Source organism: Peromyscus maniculatus, chromosome 2 (genome assembly GCF_049852395.1).
Source record: "Peromyscus maniculatus bairdii isolate BWxNUB_F1_BW_parent chromosome 2, HU_Pman_BW_mat_3.1, whole genome shotgun sequence".
Lineage (NCBI taxonomy): Eukaryota > Metazoa > Chordata > Mammalia > Rodentia > Cricetidae > Peromyscus > Peromyscus maniculatus.
In genome coordinates, this window is record NC_134853.1 from 156834269 (window position 1) to 156853135 (window position 18867).

At 45.6% G+C, this 18867-nt stretch overlaps 1 protein-coding gene across 40 annotated transcripts in view; it reads left to right on the forward strand.

Annotated features, from left to right (window-relative positions):
• The window catches only part of Eif4g3 (eukaryotic translation initiation factor 4 gamma 3), a 233953-nt gene that overhangs the window by 187946 nt on the left and 27140 nt on the right, over positions 1 to 18867 (forward strand). For 30 of the 40 annotated variants that reach the window (XM_076565487.1, XM_076565500.1, XM_076565490.1 and 27 more), the window contains 9 exons: positions 952 to 1122; positions 3078 to 3275; positions 7174 to 7320; positions 7695 to 7931; positions 9112 to 9216; positions 10153 to 10285; positions 13971 to 14065; positions 15044 to 15137; positions 18264 to 18381. In XM_076565487.1, the coding sequence (XP_076421602.1) occupies positions 952 to 1122; positions 3078 to 3275; positions 7174 to 7320; positions 7695 to 7931; positions 9112 to 9216; positions 10153 to 10285; positions 13971 to 14065; positions 15044 to 15137; positions 18264 to 18381 (1298 nt within the window). The remainder of the gene's footprint in view (positions 1 to 951; positions 1123 to 3077; positions 3276 to 7173; positions 7321 to 7694; positions 7932 to 9111; positions 9217 to 10152; positions 10286 to 13970; positions 14066 to 15043; positions 15138 to 18263; positions 18382 to 18867) is intronic. The other 10 variants (XM_076565496.1, XM_076565497.1, XM_076565498.1 and 7 more) reach the window with 1 other exon arrangement.

The following is an 18867-nucleotide window of genomic DNA, read 5'->3' on the forward strand; positions in this document are numbered from 1 at the left end:
TTGATGACCATTACATCATCAGTGCTTCATGTAGTGTGGTAGCACAGGGACAGAGAGCTGCCATCGAATTAATAAAATAAGGTAATCCAATGGTCTGCCTTTAAAGTGGGTGTCACAGAATTTAATGATAAAGTTGTATTTAAATTTTACCCTTAAAGTTCACAAATTCAGCTTTTGTATGGATTTCTTTATGGTTTTAGAATTATACCTAATTAATTGATTTTTGACACAGAATCTCATCCTTAGCTCAGGCTGTCCTAGTACTTACTATGTAGCCCAGGCTGACATTTCTGTCTTCTGTCCAATGTGCTGGGATGACAGGTGTGTGGGTATGCGCGACCACAACTGACACAAATAGTTTCCTCTTTCCCTTTTTTTTGGGGGGGAGGGCTTTTCAAGGCAGGGTTACTCCTGGCTGTCCTGGAACGCACTGTATAGATCAGACTGGCCTTGAACCCACAAAGATCTGCCTGCCTTTGCCAACAGAGTGCTGGGATTAAAGGTGTGTGCCACCACTGCCTGGCCTTTTTCTTTATTTTCTTTTCTTTTTTTTTTTCTCTTTTAGACAGATAGTGTTTGGGGCAGATGTGTAACTGGGGGCTGCTCCTGTGAATGCTCGTGGAGTAGGAAGTAACCCGTCCTTGCCGCAGCCGTGATACAGCCCCATGGCCTGCACAGCGCAGCTTCTCTTGACTCCAGGCTTCCTGGGTGGGAATGGTAGCTTATCAGACACCATTTTGGGATCCTTTTGGCCCTTTAAGAGGTAGAGATGTAGTGATGACATTCAGAGACCATTTTTCTTCCTCCTGATACCTTAAGATTATTTCTAACTTGAACACATAATACCTGGTCTTTTCATCTAGAAGGTTTGTTGTGAACATGAGGCTTGAGCAGCCCTGCAGACACAGGCTGTTCTGGATTCCCTGAATGGATGTAATGTTCTTGTCCTAGTTGTTGAATGTTGGACCCCGGAGGTCTCAGCCTGGCCAGAGAAGGGAGCCCAGAAAGATCATCACCGTCTCTGTCAAAGAAGATGTGCACTTGAGGAAGGCGGAGAACGCCTGGAAGCCTAGCCAGAAGCGGGACAGCCTTGCCGACGACCCCGAAAGCATTAAAACGCAGGTGAGGGGGCTGCACCTGTACTCTGTGAGCTCGAGCCTTCCTCTGTAAGTTCTGCCTCGTCAGCATGTGGAAAGGTTTTGTTTTGTTGGAGACAGGGCCCTGGCTGGCTCCAGTTCACAGAGATCCTGCCTCAGTAAAACTGCTAGCCCCCACACCTGGCTTTGTATCCCTTTTTTCTAATGGCATTGTTCTGTAAGGCTCATGAATGACAGTCTGTTTATTCTTTATTGGTGGACCTAAAATGTCACTCTTGTCGAGGCTTACCTAGCCTGGGCAAGGCTGTAGCCTGAACCCCAATACAGCAAAGATAGAAGGAAGAAATTGCTGTGTCCTTTTCTGTGGCTCACACTGTGTTCATAGGAGGCTTGCTTTTCTCCGTTTTAGTTTTTTTTATTAACATTATTTATTGTACGTAATGGGTTTCATTATGACATTTTCATCCATGTCCTCTACTTTGAATGTGATCACGTCACTTCCCTTTCTGCCCCTCCCTCTCCTGTCCCTTGTCTTGCTCTATTACAGCCCTTCATGAATGTGACCCAGCGAGTGCTTGCTTCCCTTTAACACCCTCTTAGTGACGAAGCAGCTGTATCCTCTCCTGAGCCAGACAGCTTGTCACTGTAACCTTTGCCAGGCATTGATTTCTAATCTAGAAGTTAGAGGCGACTATTTTTTAGTTATCTCTTCCTTAATCTCTTTCTCCTTTTCCTCTGATTTTCCTATACCTGCCACTGCTTCCTCCATATTAATCTGCCTGAAGCACTGATTTCCCATCCCAACTTTTTCAAACATCGATTTGTCTGTGTATTGGTTCTGTCCTTCCACCATGTGAGTCCCAGAGGAGCGGACTCGGTTCCTCAGGCTTAGAGCCAAGCCCCTTGGCCTGCTGAGCCTGCATCTCAGCTTTTTTGTCTACGTTTTGAGACAAGGTCTCTGTACATAGCCTTGGCTATCCTGGAACTGGCTACGTATCCCAGGCTGGCTACTTTGATGCAGAACCATGATGTTTTGTTTTAGTTATGCTGATGATCAGTCTGTCACCTGAGGACAGAGCTCTTTGCCTGCGTATTTGTCTGTGTACCATATGTGCTTTGTCCTACCAGAGGCTAGAAATTTCTAGGGCATCAGATCCTCTGAAACTGGAGTAATAGAGTTGTGAGCTGCCATGTGGATGCTGAGAAATGAACCCATTTGGAGTGTTTACTTTTGTTTTGTTTTTTTTTTGTCTTTACATGTGTAGTATAGAATTAACTCCTTTATTAACTCCAAAAGAAAACATGGAAAGCCTTCATAGATTAGGATTTGAATTAAATTGTAGATAACTTTGGCAGAAACTTAAATTACATCAACAGTGAGTCAGATACCCTCCAGCTTCTGCCTCCCAAGTTCTAGAATTAAAGGCGCACACTACCCTTCCTGGCTCTAAGCAAAGACAAGGTTTCTCTGTGTAGCTTTGGAGCCTGTACTGGAACTCACTCTGTAGACCAGGCTGGCCTCAGAGATCCGCCTGCCTCTGTTTCCCAAATGCTGGGATTAAAGGCATGCGCCACCACCGCCTGGCTCATTTCTATATTATTTAAAGTTTTTTTTTTTTTTTAATTAAAATCTTTTTACTTAACCCCAATTAGGAATAAATTTCTAAAAACAGTAGTGATTCAAAGGTCACATCAACTGTTTTCAAGTTTTACATGCACCTTGTCTTGGGGTCTGAGAAATGCAGAGGCGGCTGTTTTACGGCTGAGCCTGTATAGGGTACTGGGAACCCCAGGTGGAATTCCTGGGGCCATCAGGACAAAGAATCAAAACTGCAGATGACTTTCCTGACCTTTAAGTGACTGAAGTCATTCCTTCCTAAAATGCTCAGTAACCAAAAGCGGGTGGTAGGAGTTGGCCTTCATTGTTAACATGGATATATGTAAGACTAGTTAATGCTCTGTTTATTTTAACCCTCCCAGGAACTTTTCAGAAAAGTTCGGAGTATCTTAAATAAACTAACACCACAGATGTTCAACCAGCTAATGAAGCAAGTGTCAGGACTTACTGTGGACACCGAGGAGCGGCTGAAAGGAGTCATCGACCTGGTCTTTGAGAAGGCTATTGATGAGCCCAGCTTCTCCGTGGCCTATGCAAACATGTGTCGATGCCTGGTAACGGTAAGAGGGGAGGAAGCTGTAAAAGCAGACCCGCCGAGAGGGATACTCTCCACTTGCTACACTTTCTTCGAAGAGTGTCACGGGGCAATGGAAAGGGGAGGATATATTGCTAGTGCTCATGTGTGGTGTCCTCAGTGATTAAAAAGAAAGTTGGCTAAAGTAATATCTGTCCCCACCGCTGGGGAGTGTATGGACTCGATTGAAATGGGCATACATAGGCTTACGATTTCCTCCAACCCGGGGAAGACTGAGGAAGGTTTAAGTAAGTAATGTAGAATTATGTCCTAGGCAACAATTTTATTCTGGAGTGTCATCTTATAGAACTAGAGCAGATGCTAACTTTAACATGAACTAAATTTAAAACTAAATTAACTGTTCTAATTCTAGTCTCCGGAAATGAAAAGATTGTTGTCACCAAAAATGTTTAAAATCTGATTATTTCCTCTCTTGCTGGACATAGTAGCTCATACCTTCAATCCCCCTACTCAGGAGAATGAGTGCTAGGCCAACCTAGGAGACAGAGTAAGAGCCTATCTCAACAATAAAAAGCACAAAAATAAATAACTTCCTTTTCTTAAATTGTCCACAGACATTTAATTCAACCCATAAAATACATATAAACAACAAACACGTTAATAAATAACTAGGTTTTTTTTTCTTCAAAGAATAGCAACTGAATAAAATTTCAAAACACTATAAGCATAAAATTCCTGCTTAGACAGTCTTCTAACTGCCAGAGAAAGTTGTGGAAAGGGAAACGGGATGCGACAGAGGCAGGATGGGGCCAGTCGAGTGCTTACTCCATCAGCCATCTCGTGATTTTCCCACTACTCACTGTCACTAAGTCACTTTGTGACTGTGTATGAGCACCACAACCAGATTTGTTCATTTCAAAGGGAAAAAAAAACAAACATGAAAACTGACCCAGATCTACAAGTTCCTTAAGACTATGAATCAGGAAAAAGTGTGTGCATACACCTGTGTGTGTGCCTGGGAGGCTAGAAGAGGTTGTCATATCGCCTGTGGTTAGAGGCAGTTGTGAATGGCGTGATGTGTGTGCTGGGAACTTAACTCTGGTCTTTCTGAAGAACAGCAAGTGCTCTTAACCGCTGACCAGTGTCCCCAGCCCTGCTTTTTTATTCTTTGTTAATTGATACAACCTGAGCCTCCAGTACTGAACTAGATTGACCTTCTCACCAGGATCTTCCTCATCCCCCCCCTGCCAGCATCTAGAGATGCCGTCCACGTACATTTTCTCAGGCCAGTGTGTGCTTTCTGGAAGATGGTTGCTGGGTAATGGCCCAGCACAGCCTCTGTATGTTCTGAAATAGCGCTGACTGTCGTGAATTCGGCACCCAGCTGCCCTTCCTTTTCAGTTCTGTTTGAGCACCATAATTGTCGAACAGCCCTATCAGTCTTGGAACTTTGTCCTTCTAGAGACAAGATGTCTTCTCTCCAGTCAAGCATGTATGTCTGCATCAGAGGGAGCACTTGACTAGTGCTCTACAGTGAGCACGGCTCTATCCTCCGGTGCTCTACGGTGAGCACACGCCTCTATCCTCCAGTGCTCTACAGTGAGCACGGCTCTATCCTCCGGTGCTCTACAGTGAGCACGGCTCTATCCTCCGGTGCTCTACAGTGAGCACGGCTCTATCCTCCGGTGCTCTACGGTGAGCACACGCCTCTATCCTCCGGTGCTCTACGGTGAGCACGGCTCTATCCTCCGGTGCTCTACAGTGAGCACACGGCTCTATCCTCCGGTGCTCTACAATGAGCACGGCTCTATCATCCGGTGCTCTACAGTGAGCACGGCTCTATCCTCCAGTGCTCTACGGTGAGCACACAGCTCTATCCACCGGTGCTCTACAGTGAGCACACAGCTCTATCCTCCAGTGCTCTACGGTGAGCACACAGCTCTATCCTCCAGTGCTCTACGGTGAGCACACAGCTCTATCATCCGGTGCTCTACGGTGAGCACGGCTCTATCCTCCGGTGCTCTACAGTGAGCACGGCTCTATCATCCGGTGCTCTACGGTGAGCACACAGCTCTATCCTCCGGTGCTCTACGGTGAGCACGGCTCTGTCCTCTGGTGCTCTACGGTGAGCACACAGCTCTATCATCCGGTGCTCTACGGTGAGCACGGCTCTATCCTCCGGTGCTCTACGGTGAGCACACAGCTCTATCATCCGGTGCTCTACGGTGAGCACGGCTCTATCCTCCGGTGCTCTACAGTGAGCACACGGCTCTATCCTCCAGTGTTCTACGGTGAGCAGGGCTCTGTCCTCTGGTGCTCTACCAGCTAGTGTTAGATTAACTCTTTCAATTAATCTTGATGCCAGCATGTCTGATGCCAACACTTGGGAGGCAGAGGTGGAGGCAGGAGGATTGGGAGTTCACAGTCATCTTGACTTTATAGTGAGTTCAAGACAGCCTGAATTACAGAAGATGCTATTTCAAACATAAATAAAACTGAGCCTGGTATCAGGTACTTGCCTAGTGCTTTCATCCCTACTACAGACAAACTAAGGAGACGATAGACCGGTGACCCGCGCCTGTGACCCCAGCACTGAGGTGGCAGAGGCAACAGGAGTCCAGATTTGAGGCCGCTTGGATTCTGTAATGAGCTTCAGGCTGCCTAAGCTGGTGACATCCTGTTTGAAAAAAAACAAAAAACTTTTTCACCCACTCAGCCTGGGCACTGTGTTAATTTCAGAACTGTTGGATCTACTTTGTGAGCTCAGAAAAACCCTTTTGCATATTGCACAGTAACTGCTCAGGAGAATTTCATACTTTAATGGAATGGATGCTACAGTTTTCTGTTCGGGCACAGGTGATGTGTGGGATAGGAGGGAGCCATTGAAGGTGCTAGAAGCAGTCATTACTGGGTGTAGCTGGAAACCCTCAGTGCTTGCCTCCGTGTGGGCTAGCCTTCCACTCTGGTCTTTGTGTGTCAAGAAATATCTAAAATGGCTAATTGTAGGCCAAGCTTGATAACACTTTCGTCTTTTGCCACCTACGAAGGCTGGGTGTTCTGGGTGTCCATGCTTCTAGAGGTTGAATTGGGAGGATTGTACTTCAAGAATAGTTTAGGCAACAAGTCTGCTTGTCTCTAAAAGAAAAATGAATGAAAAATAAACACCCTCCTGCATATTGATAGTCATGGTAAGTATGGTCCAGTGTGAGGGCATCCTTCTGGGAAAAGTTAGGGCAATAGTCTAAAAGCCCTAGCCTTCCCCAGGTTTTACTGTGGCCCTGAAATTCTCCCTTACTTTGTTATTTCTTTTTGTTCCTTTAAGCCAATATTGTTTAAATCGTTTGGTTGTTGTTTTTTAAACTAGGGTCTTTGAGTGTGGCTCAGGTGGTAGGGTACTTGGTATTCACAAACTCCTACCCCATCACTGTATAAATACCTGCATGGTGGGGCACTCCTGTAGTTCAAGCCCTCGGAAGGTACATCCAGAGGATCAGAAGCCAAGGCCACCTCGGTTGCATGAGATCCTATCAGGACATAAAAGGTTGGTGAGATGGTTTAGAGGATAAGGTGTTTGTGCACAACCTTGACAAACTGAATTTGATCCTGGTAACCCATGTGGTGAGTGAGAGTCCTTCATGGGCGCACACACATGCACTTCATGTAATACAATAATAATAAACAAGGTTGAAGCAGAGACCACCCTCCCCAGTTTCAGAGTCTAGCTATATGCAGGGTAACAGATTCCATATTAACAAAAGACAGAAGGTGTACATGAGGGTGTGTATCTTTTCTGCCTAAGAATCAAGAACAGCTTTTCACTGCACCGTGGAAATAACTGAAGCTACGTTTTTCAGAATGCTTACCCATGTGTCTGTCTGCATTAATTAATATAGCTGCCTTTATACTTTCCTCCCTCAATGCAGCTGAAGGTACCCATGGCGGAGAAACCTGGTAACACGGTGAATTTCCGGAAGCTGCTGCTAAATCGCTGCCAGAAGGAGTTTGAAAAAGATAAAGCAGATGATGATGTCTTTGAGAAAAAGCAGAAAGAACTGGAAGCTGCCAGTGCTGTAAGGACTTCACATCAAGTACTGTCAGTTGTCGCACAGCCAGCTAGGACACCTGTGAAGGGACCCGTTGTTGCCGGTGCACAAAAGAGAGAGAGAGAGGGAGGGAGGGAGGGAGGGATAGACAGATAGGCAGACAGAAAGAGACAGAGAATTTAATTGCCAAATGTCTGGGGTGCTCAGTTCCACACCAGAAGTCAGCCTGACCTCGGGCTATAGAGAGGTTGCTGGGTTCCACAGATCTTGATGAATGCACACTTCCACATGTAGTTCTTTTTTGCTTTCATTGTCCTGTGTCAGAGCCCTAAAGAGGATTTGAGTTCGAGAAAGCATAAGGCCCCAAGTCTTAGATGCTCTCACCCCTTTTTACACAACAGCCAGAGGAAAGGACAAGGCTTCATGATGAACTGGAAGAAGCCAAGGACAAAGCCCGGCGGAGATCCATCGGCAACATCAAGTTTATTGGAGAACTCTTTAAACTCAAAATGCTGACAGAGGCCATCATGCATGACTGTGTGGTGAAGCTGCTGAAGAACCATGATGAAGAGTCCCTGGAGTGCCTGTGTCGCCTGCTCACCACCATTGGCAAAGACCTGGACTTTGAGAAAGCAAAGGTAAGGCCCCAGCAAAGGCTGCGGGCAGCTCTCAGTCAAGTACGGAGATGGGCTGTCACAACAGTTCACCTGCCCAGTGGCAACCTGTGTGTTTGCTCCTCGCGCCCTTCTCCTTGCCTCATTGCTTTAGATCTAAGGTGAGGGGGTCCCTAATTATATTCAGGTCAGTGTGTAGATTCCCTAGCTTGTTTGGTCCTTGTCTTTTTCCCCTAACCATTTCATAGATTGGAAGCAGAAATGGGCTAAGAAATGCCGCCCCAGGCCTGAAAATGAAAGGCAAGAAGAACTAGTAGGATTGTTTGTTTCTCACTGTCTATCCCAGGCTGACTGAGCCCCTGGGATGGCATGTGTGCATCACCATGCCGCCCCAAGTCTCTTTATTTCTTGTTTTGAGACGTGTAGATGTAACCGTCTTGTTAAATAAGAAACACAGAGCCAATGCAGAGATGAAAGCCAAGAGGTCAGAGTAATAGCTAAGCACTAAAAACCTTACCCTTCACTGCCACTCCTGTCCTTCCCTCCACAAGAGACCTCCTTCCTGTGTCTCTGTCTTTTTTATAGACTTTCTTTTCTGCCTTCTCATTGGTTGTAAACCCAACCAAATGACCTCCTTGTCACTGTCTGTCTGTACAGACCTCCAGGTCTTCTATGGTTGGTATTGAGATTAAATGCATGTGTCTCCATGCTGGCTGTATCCTCGAACGCACAGAGATCTGTCTGTCATGTGGATTAAAGGTGTATGCCACCACCGCCTGGCTTCTGCTATGGCTTACTATTAGCTCTGACCCCCAAGCTACTTTATTTATTAACATACAAATAAAATCATATTTCAGTACAAATAAAATATCACCATAGAGACGGTCTCACTATGTAGCCCTGGCTGGCCTTGAACTCAGAGATCTGCCTGTGTCTGCCTCCCAAGTACTGGGGTTAAAGGTGTGCGCCACCACAGCCTGGCAAGATGTTATTCTTAAATCGCTTAAAAACTTACTTGGTACCTTAGTATGATGGTACACATCTGTAATCCCAGCATTCAGGAGACTAAGGCAGGAGGATCACAAATTTAAGGCACCCTGGGCTGCAGAGTGAGACCCTTTATAATAAAACTAAAACAAAAGTACATGAAGAAAAGAAAATTGAATTTCTCAGCCAGAAATCTTGGTGGTTTTATGTATTGCAGCCACGTATGGACCAGTACTTTAACCAGATGGAGAAAATTGTCAAAGAAAGAAAAACTTCATCCAGGATTCGATTCATGCTTCAGGATGTGATAGACCTCAGGCTGGTATGTTAGGTTTCTATCGTTTCAATAAACACCATGGCCAGAAGTAACCTGGGGAGAAGAGCGTTATTTCTGCTTACAGTTGCACAGTGTAGTTGATCATCCAGGAAGTCAGGGCCAGAGTCTGGTGTCAGGAACTGGAGCAGAGGCTGTGGGGGTTGCTGCTTACTGGGTTGGGGTGTGTGTGTGTGTGTGTGTGTGTGTGTGTGTGGCCATTGTAGGTCAGGTACCTTCATGTTATTGAAGGAATAAAAATGATTTCTTTCACCTTTGACTCAGAATCCTCTAAACTGGGTATGAACCCTCATGTCATACATGGTCCTGGGGAATCCTCTTCCAGGTAGACACGAAAGACGGCTGTACCGGCACCTGTATCCTCTGACTTTTATTGTCGGAATGTGCACTGCACACAATGCTAGAGTCCATCATTTTTTAGCTAGAGTTCCTAGAGCACACGTCATCTATGAGCAGCTGAGAAACTAGCATAATTCTCCATTTTGTAGGTATTGTATTTGCTTCCTTTGGTTCCCGTGATGGAAAGCTATAGACTTGCTATAGGCTTTTTTTTTTTTTTTTTTTTTTGCGGGAGTGTGTGTGTGTGTGTGTGTCTGTGTGTGATGGTGGTGGGTTTTTTGTGTGTGTGTGTGGGGTGTCAATACAGGTTTCTCTGGTGTAGCCCTGGCCATCCTGAAACTTGATCTGCAGATCAAGCTGGCCTCGAACGCCCAGAGATTCACCTTCCTCTGCCTCCGGAGTGCTGAGATTAAAGGTGTATACAGCTAACAAAAGTATAGGCTTTTAATATATTTGTATTTGGAAAATTATTGTTCTTATGTGGTGTCAAGGACCAAACACAGGGCCATGCACCAAGCCAGATTCCTGGCCCTTTTGGTAAAATTCTGCATTACTTGACTGGTAACCTTTTTGCTACTTTCATAGTGTAATTGGGTGTCCCGGAGAGCAGATCAGGGGCCAAAAACTATCGAACAGATTCACAAAGAGGCCAAAATAGAAGAACAAGAAGAGCAAAGGAAAGTCCAGCAGCTGATGACCAAGGAGAAGAGAAGACCAGGTGAGGGCAGAGATGACCGGGGTGGGTGGAGTGCTGGGCACTGTTAGGTACGAGTTGGAAATCAGGTCACAAAGGACAGAGATTGGCTGTCAAGCAACATCAAGGCACCTGAGACTAACCATTGAATAAGAGAGTGCAGAATGGAAATGTGTGTTGATTGATTATGCAAAGCCAGGCGTTCATAGGCCTGCAGTGAGCATCTCCCTTCCACGCTGTCCCGTGCGAGGTAAGAGAAGCAGTAGAAAGCTCTCTCCTCCAGGAAATCCTGTCCAGTGCATGCACGGGGTGTCCTCAGTGAGGATGCATTCTCCATTAAGGTTTTAAAGTTTAGACTTAAGAATGATGTGAAGTTTTAAGGGAGGAGAGAGATGGAAAATGGAAGAAACCTGGCTGGTATTTGAAAGGATTTCAGTTGTGAAATGAAATAAACATTCACTTCCAAAAAGAGTAAACAAGCCTGATTGGAGTGTGATTTCAGTGTTTGGACGGGGTGGACAATGTTTGTTGGGAGAACTGAGATCGGGGACTTAGTTTTCATTTCTGCCCATTTTAAGTGTGTAAACAAAGGAAGGGTGTCAAGAAAGTGGTATTTAACAAGAGCTGGACTATCTCTGCGGGGTGGGGTGGTTCTGAGTAGAGTCTTCTACCTTCTGTGTGCCAGGCAGGCTAGCTGCACTTGATCTCCTGTTAGCTCCAGTCAGACAGGTTTGTTGAACTCCACTGTAGCAGGCTTTCTTTTGGGTCACCGACAAGCACCCAAATCATGACATGGAGGCTTGTGCTTGTCCCACTAGCTCTGATAACTTAAATTTACCTGTTTCTCCATCTACATTTTGCCTTGGGGCTTTTTACCTTTCTTATATTCTGTATGTCCTACTGTGTGTCTGGGTGCCTGACCCCAGGCATCTCCCTCTCTTTCTCCCTCATTCTTCCCCCACCCCCAGCCTAGATTTCTCTTCCTACTTATTCTCTCTGTCTGACAGCCCCACCTATTCCTCTACTGCCTGCCTATTGGCCATTCAGCTTTATTAGACCAACCAGTCAGGTACCTTAAGCAGGCAAAGCAACACATCTTTACATCGTTAAACAAATGCAGCATAAACAAATGTAACACACCTTTACATAGTTAATTTTTTTACAACACTCCACCTTGTGACAGTTTTCTAAATCCTGTGTGTAAGGAACTGAGACTTCGTAACAATAGAAATAGATGGAATCAGAGCTGCAGAGATGGGTCGGTGTTTAAGAACCCTGGCTGTTCTTGCTAAGAACCCAGATTGTGTTCCCACCACCACCCAGCACTTCATAAGCATCTGTCACTCTAATCTTAGGGGATCCAACCACTTCTGGCCTCTGAGAACACCAAGCGCATATGGTTCATAGACATACATGTAGGCAAAACACCCATACACATAAGATTAAAATAAAATTTAAAAAGAAACAGGCTAGAGGATGAGACAGGTGCAGCTGTGTCAAGACAACGCAGAAGACATCTTCTCTCTGAAATGGACCTCCAGCTGAGTGTTCGGAGCAGCAGAAGCAGAAACCTTTCCAAAGAAACCTTCCAAACCTTTCCCAAAGAGTCATTTTCTTTTGAGCTTGTCAGAGGGGAATATAGGTCGTGTTAGTGTGCCCTGTGGTTCAGTGAGCATGATAGCCACAGTAGTGAGCATCTCTGTGGAGAATTGCTGAGTGGTTGACATGCGTGCTTGGGGTGAGGAGGGCAATGGCTGAAAACATGAACTTTGGAGCTGCCTGGCTCCAAATGTCAGCTCTGCTGTTCCACAGCTCTGTGATCTTGCACAAGGCACTGGATTGCAAGGTGGACTTGAAGAATTGTACCTTGTCCCGCAGGACATCTGGCTCAGTGAGCATTCAGTTACTATTGGCCAGGACTTAGCGTAGATAGTATCCTCCATAATAGAGGAGGCAGGAGAGCTGTGGCTTCTAGAGAGAGCAGAGTTTACATTTGCGTTACGTGGGCTGCCCCACGGAGACTTAGCAGCTTGCTTTCAGGTAATGGACTTTATTTACTGTTGAGCAAAATGGAGAAAATCAGAGATTTTCTTAAGGCCTAATTCATAGGAAATGCCCATGTGTGACTAAAAGAAGAAAGTGTCCAACAGCAAAGTGATGAGAAAGAGCAAGGATGTAGGTGTCACTGAAAGAAGAGACAAGTGTGTTGATGGTCACTAACATCCAGTAACACAGTCCATGTGTGGTTCACAGCAGCTCATCAAGTTCCAAGTGCCTGTCACTTAACTAGGTCATGTGCTGAGCAGCAGTAAATAAATCCTGGAGTAGAGTATACCACTTATCAAACAACTGTGTCATGGAACAATTGAGAAGAGAAATGTGGGGAATGCAAGGTTTAAAGGGTAGTGGGTGCAGTTTTTTAGGTTTTTTTTATTACATAGCATACTTTGGAGGTCAGAGAAAAACTTGAAGGAGCCTGTTTTCTCCTCCTACCATGTGTGGGTCCCAGGATTGAACTTGGGTCCTCAGGCCTGGCAGCAGCTGCTTCCACCTGTTGAGCCGTCCCGCCCTCCCAGGGGATTTTAAACAGGAGGCTGAGGGAGCCTGAAGCCCGGGAGGCCGGGCAGTCGTGTGCACATCTGTGGACGGACAAATAGGACAGGGTAGAGAAAGCACAGAGGCCTGCAGCCGTGCCTTCCGAAACAGGAGTAGTCCATGGTTAGAGCTCTGGGCCTAGATGGTAAAGGATCACACCAGAAGACAGGACAGAGGCAGCGGGGACCAGAAAACTCAGAGCTCGGTGTAGGCCTTTTGTACAGAATCTTGTCTTTTTTTTTCATTGAGATGACGACAACCAGAGGTGTTTCAAACAGAACAGCAGCAAGATTTCTGTCCTTTGTGGAATCACATTGTTGGCCAGGACAGATCAGAAGCTAGGAAGCCACAGCAAAGCTTCTTACCTGATCTGGGAAGCTTAAGGAGACCTGCTAACATTGAACTCAGCAACGTAAAAATCCATCCTGCATTATATGAGGTTTTGAGACAGGATCTTGCCATGTATTATCTATCACTAGTCTGGAAGTCACTGTGTAGCCCAGGCTGGCCTAGAATTCCTGATTCTCCTGCCTCTGAGGTGGCTGGTATGTGCCACTATACCTGGCTTCACATATATTTTAAAGGTGGGCCTGGCAAGGTCTGACAATTAGAAATGAAAACTGAGAGAACAGAAGTCAGGATTTTTCCTCCTGAGCGCCTACAGGTCAGAGAGAGTGGAAAATTTAGATGGGAATCCATCCAACGCTTCCCAAGATGTAGATGCAGTTATGATTAACTCTGCCAATACCAGACTTTGCCTGCCTTGGCTAATACCTAGTAGTCATTTGTGTAGGTTTTTTTTTTTTTTTTTCCCCTAAATCAGTAAATTTTCTTGAGAGTCAGAGTGCCTATTTCATGCTATGCAGATTAAAGATTCTCCAGGCCAGGTTTAATGGTACACATCTATATGCAGTCAACCTGGTCTACACAGTACAACTCAGTCTCTAAAACAGAAAAATAAACTTTCTCTTAACAGGACTACCATTAATATTCTAATAGCTTCATTTGTCATGTCCTTGGTTTTGACTGGCGTCCGTCAGTTTACAGTACTGCTCACTCAGTGCCAAACTAACTTGAAGTGATGAGGGATTGACATATTCTGTCCCCCCTGCAGGCGTTCAAAGAGTGGATGAAGGTGGATGGAATACTGTTCAGGGCGCCAAAAACAGCCGAGTTCTGGACCCCTCCAAATTCTTGAAAATCACTAAGGTAAGTACGATGCTTTAAAGGATTTATAAAACTGACTGCATGCTTGTAATCCCAGTACTTAGAAGGATCAGAAACTTAGGGTCATCCTCAATTATGTAGCAGTTTAAAACCAGCCTAGGCTACATGAGACCCTGCCCCTCCACAAGCTGGCTACATGAGACCCTGCCCCTCCACAAGCTGGCTACATGAGACCCTGCCCCTCCACAAGCTGCAAACGTGTGTGCGTGCGTGTTTTGAAAATTTTAAACATACACATGCAGTTTACAGAGCCAAGTGTGGCAGCACACACCTGTAATTCTAGCACTTAGGAAGTTGCTGCAGGAGGATTGCTTTGAGTTTGTGAGCAGCCAGGGCTATATATACAAACTGATGAGGCGATTTGCATATCACTGGGCATTGTATTAGAAGAATGATTTGAAACTGTATTCCATTTGGCAAGTTGATAAGCCGTTTTGAGCAGAGGACCCATGCACACCCTGGAAATCAGTGTGGCCTTCATGCTGTTCTCTGTTGCCCAGTCCAAGATAAGGTTTAAAGACCTGCCTGGACTGAGTCTATCAGGTCGATCCCAGTCCTTGGGGGAGGGAGACCTTGATCTGGAGGAGGTGGGAATGGGGGGAAGGGGAGGGGGGCAGGAAGGGTGAGAACAAGGGAATCTGTGGCTATTATGTAGAACTGAATAGTATTGTAAAATAAAAAGATAAGGTTTAAAGGCCCAGGGGTCCCACCTTAACGAGCACAGCTCCAGTTTATGATTGTTTTACTTTGAGGCAGGGTATCCAGGCTGGCCTGAAGTTGGTTAATGTAAACTAGGCTAGTGTGGAGCTTTGCTTAATGGTGTGCATCACCTCTGCCTGGCTAAATTCATGTTTCTTAAACTGAAACTGAAAGAGTGTGTTGCTAAAATTGTTTATCCCGCACTGAAGAAAGCCATTCTAGAATTGATCTGTGAATGACCCTTGGCCACTTTGATTGCAGCCCACCATTGATGAGAAGATCCAGCTGGTTCCGAAGGCACAGCTGGGCAGCTGGGGCAAAGGCAGCAGCGGTGGAGCAAAGGCGAGCGAGACGGGTATGTGCGGCGGCCTCTCCAGCTGCCTGGGCGGTAACGCCATTGCCTTGCCTTGCATTCCCAGTGTCCGGAACTGTTAGGAAGAGAAAGGTCTGTAGATTTATCTGACTGGACTTTGCTTAGTGGCTCTCGATACCATGACATAAAAGCTTCCTTTTCTGTAGGGTTCTTGCCAGTATTTAAAACTTTTTTAGATTTGTTTTATTAGTATGAACATTTTGCCTGGAGGTTTGTGTGTACACCAGATGCATGCAACTTGCCTGCAGAGGTGAGAAGTGGATCTGGAATTACATGTGGTTAGGAGCTGCCACATGGGTGCTAGGAACTGATGCGGGTCCTCAGGAAGAGCAGCCAGTGTTCTAACCACTGAGCCATCTCTCCTGCCCTCTCCATGTTCACTTTAAGTGTGTGTTTGTTTGTTTTGGTGTTTGGGACAGGGTTTCTATGTGTAGCCTGGCTGTCCTGGAACTTGCTCTGTTGATTGTGCTGGCCTCCAACTCAGATCCGCCTGCCTCTGCCTCCCGAGTGCTGGGATTAAAGGTGTGCCATCACACCTGACTAACATTTAAACTTTCGAGAAAATATTTTTTCAGTTAAGCGGTTTGTTTTATTTTTAAGTATTTTGTTTTTGTTTTGTTTTTTGAGACACGGTCTCACTCTGTATCCCTGACTGGACTGGAACTCACTACATAGACCAGGCTGGCCTGAAACTCAGAGATTGGCCTGCCTCTTTTTCCTGAGTGCTCAAATTAAAGATGTGCCAGGCTAGCATCAAGTGTTTTTTTCAAATTCCTGAACTCCTAGAATTTAGGAGATGGAAGACTGGAAGATCCCCTGTTCATGCCTGCCTGACTTGCAAAGCAAGACACTAACTATCTTCAAAAAGCTAGTTTGCAGCTAGGTGTGGTGGCACACATATAATGCTAGCACTTAGGAGACTGAGGCAGGAGGACTGCCATAAGTTTGGGACACCTAGGCAACCCAGTAAGTACCAGACCAGCCAGAGCTACAAGGTAGTAAGACCTTATCTCAAAAACAGAAACAAAGAGCAGGCTGCGTATGTGGCTTAGTGGTGGAGCGCTGGCCGAGTTGCACAAGGACCAGTTCGCAGCAGAGGAGGAGGAGCAGGTATTTTATTTGCAGGCTTGACTTTTGGACTAAGAATGAGTGCAGTTTCTGATCTTTGACATTCGGACACAATATTATCATCTACAAAGCTCACATTCCCCACCCTAATTGAAGAACTACTCACCTTTGATGGTCTTTGAGGGAGTGAGAATTAGTTTTCTCTAAGAGTTGGGCAGTGGTGGCACACGACTTGAATCCCAGCGCTCAGGAGGCAGAGGTAGGTGGATCACTTGAATTCTGAGTCCCAATTGAGCCTGGTCTACAGCAACAGTCCAGGACAGTCAAGGCTACACAGAGAAACCCCAAAACCAAACAAACAAAAGTGTGGCCCCTTGTAGGTCTGCCTCGATCCAGTTGAAGGCTCCACACTCCTAGTATGTAAGGAGCACCAAGTGTAGTTGGCGGGTTGTTGTTGTTGTTGTTTTGGGGGTTTTGTTTTGTTTTTGAAAGACAGGAAGTTGAGAGGGGTTGCAAGTGTATCTGGAAGAATTTAGGAGGATGACTTGGAGCTAATTATTTAAAGTTCACATTCAAGAACCATACAATCTAATTGCATTATGTGCAAAAAACAAAACAAAACCTCACAATACTGTTTTTTTTTTGTTTTGGTTTTTTGTTGTTGTTGTTGTTTTTTGTTTTGTTTTGTCTTGTTTTGTTTTAGACAGGATTTCTCTGTGTAATAATAGCTCTGGCTGTCCTGGATTTCGCTCTGTAGACCAGGTTGGCCTGGAACTCACAGAGATCCACCTGCTTCTGCCTCCCAAATGCTGGGATTAAAGGTGTGCGCCATCACCATCCAGCATCTCACAATGTTTTTATTACAATTATTGTTTTATCTTGGTCCAAATTCATACCTCCAGCACATGTGACCAAATTGGAAAAAGTCATAAACCTGTCTTGACAGCTGGAGAAATGCAGCAATCCAAAGGAAAACTAGGAAATTTCAAGTTTTCTTAAATTATTTTAAATCCCATTGTTTATTTGTATACTTTCAGATAAATCACAGCATTACGTTGGTTAATTTTGTGCAGTGTGTCTTGGTTTGTTGTGGTGCATTTCTCTCTCCTGCTTACCACACCTGTTTTTGTCCCCTGCACAGGGTGTCTTACATACTTAGCGGCTGGTTGATTGGTAGCTTTGTTGTGTGTGTGTGTGTCTGGATCCCATGTAGCCCAGGCTGGCCTGAAGTCACTGTGTAGCTGAGTTGATCTTGAACTCCTTGACTCTGCCTCAGTCTTCCTGCATCCTGAAATTACAGACCACCACACCTGAGCGAGCGCATATGTTTTTAAGGACAGAAATTTGTGGTGAACAGAAATCTAGGCTCTTGGATATGCTAAGACCCTAAAATGTACTTGTCAGAATATGATAGGTGTCACCTGCACTTGTTAGAAATCACTGTCTACAGCCATACCCCCTCCCCCACGGGGTGCCTCATCTTGGCTGATGCTAGCTGCTAAGCAATGGGCCTGGTTAGGACTTTGGACGGGAGGGCTTGCCGGGCATTGAGCTCTAACCTTTCTTGGCTCTCTCACTTATAAACTGTCTGTTTCCACTCTGTTGCATAAAGACGTGACTGCCCTTGGGCTGGGGTGCGATTCAGTGGGTAGAGTGCCTGCTTAGCGTGCACAGAGCCCTGGGTTTGAGCCTTAGTAATTCAGGAAATGGGTGTGGTGTAGAGTGCCTGTGATTCCAGCATTCAGAAGATGGGAGTCATGAGGATCTGAAGTTCAAAGTCATCCTCGGCTACATAGTGAGTTCCAGACTGGACTGGCCTATATGAGATCTTATCAAAAAAGGAACAAGGGTGGGGGGTAGGGGTGGAGTTCACCTGTTGTCCCAAGAGTCGGGGCCCACCTGGACAACATAGACCTGTTTCAAATTTTAAAAGGAAGAAATTCCTGGTCTTACTCCTTACTCCCAGTAGGCAAGAAAACAGGGTATTTGCATAATAACCATGTGATTTGTGTTTTTTTCCTAAATCTACAACACCTATAGATGCCTTACGATCAAGTGCTTCCAGTTTAAATAGATTCTCTCCTCTGCAACCTCCAGCACCTTCAGGGTCCCCATCAGCCACACCTTTAGAGTTTGATTCCCGAAGGGCATTAACCAGGTGAGAATTTACTTTTCACATTTGCTAATGGCTGTCCTCCTTGCACGCATGCCTGTCATCCCTAAAGTTAATGTCTTCTTTAATCTTGACACACCATAATTAATAAGGCAGGAATATAATCAGGTATTGGCTTTGGGGTGGGATGAGGGGAGAGCAGGTTCTCTGGCCTTCCTTTGTTCCTTAGGAGAGCCCGGCTGCCCGAATAGAGAACAATGCGGGCAGTCTAGGCCTTGCAAAGCTCCTCCAGCGTGGGAATATCCTTGCAAGCAAGGATTTGAAAATTAAGGAACACAAGCAGCCGCCAGCCAACCATCTCCTCTGTCTCTGTGTTAAGTTACTTAATTCATTCCGTCAGTAGCTGTCTGGAACATGTCGCTGGTTCCTGAGGCTTCTGGAGCAGTCTGCTGAGCACACCACCGCTGTTCAGAAGCACCTGGACTGTGGTCCGCAGCTTCTGTGGACTCTGGTGGTTCTGATTTTCATGTG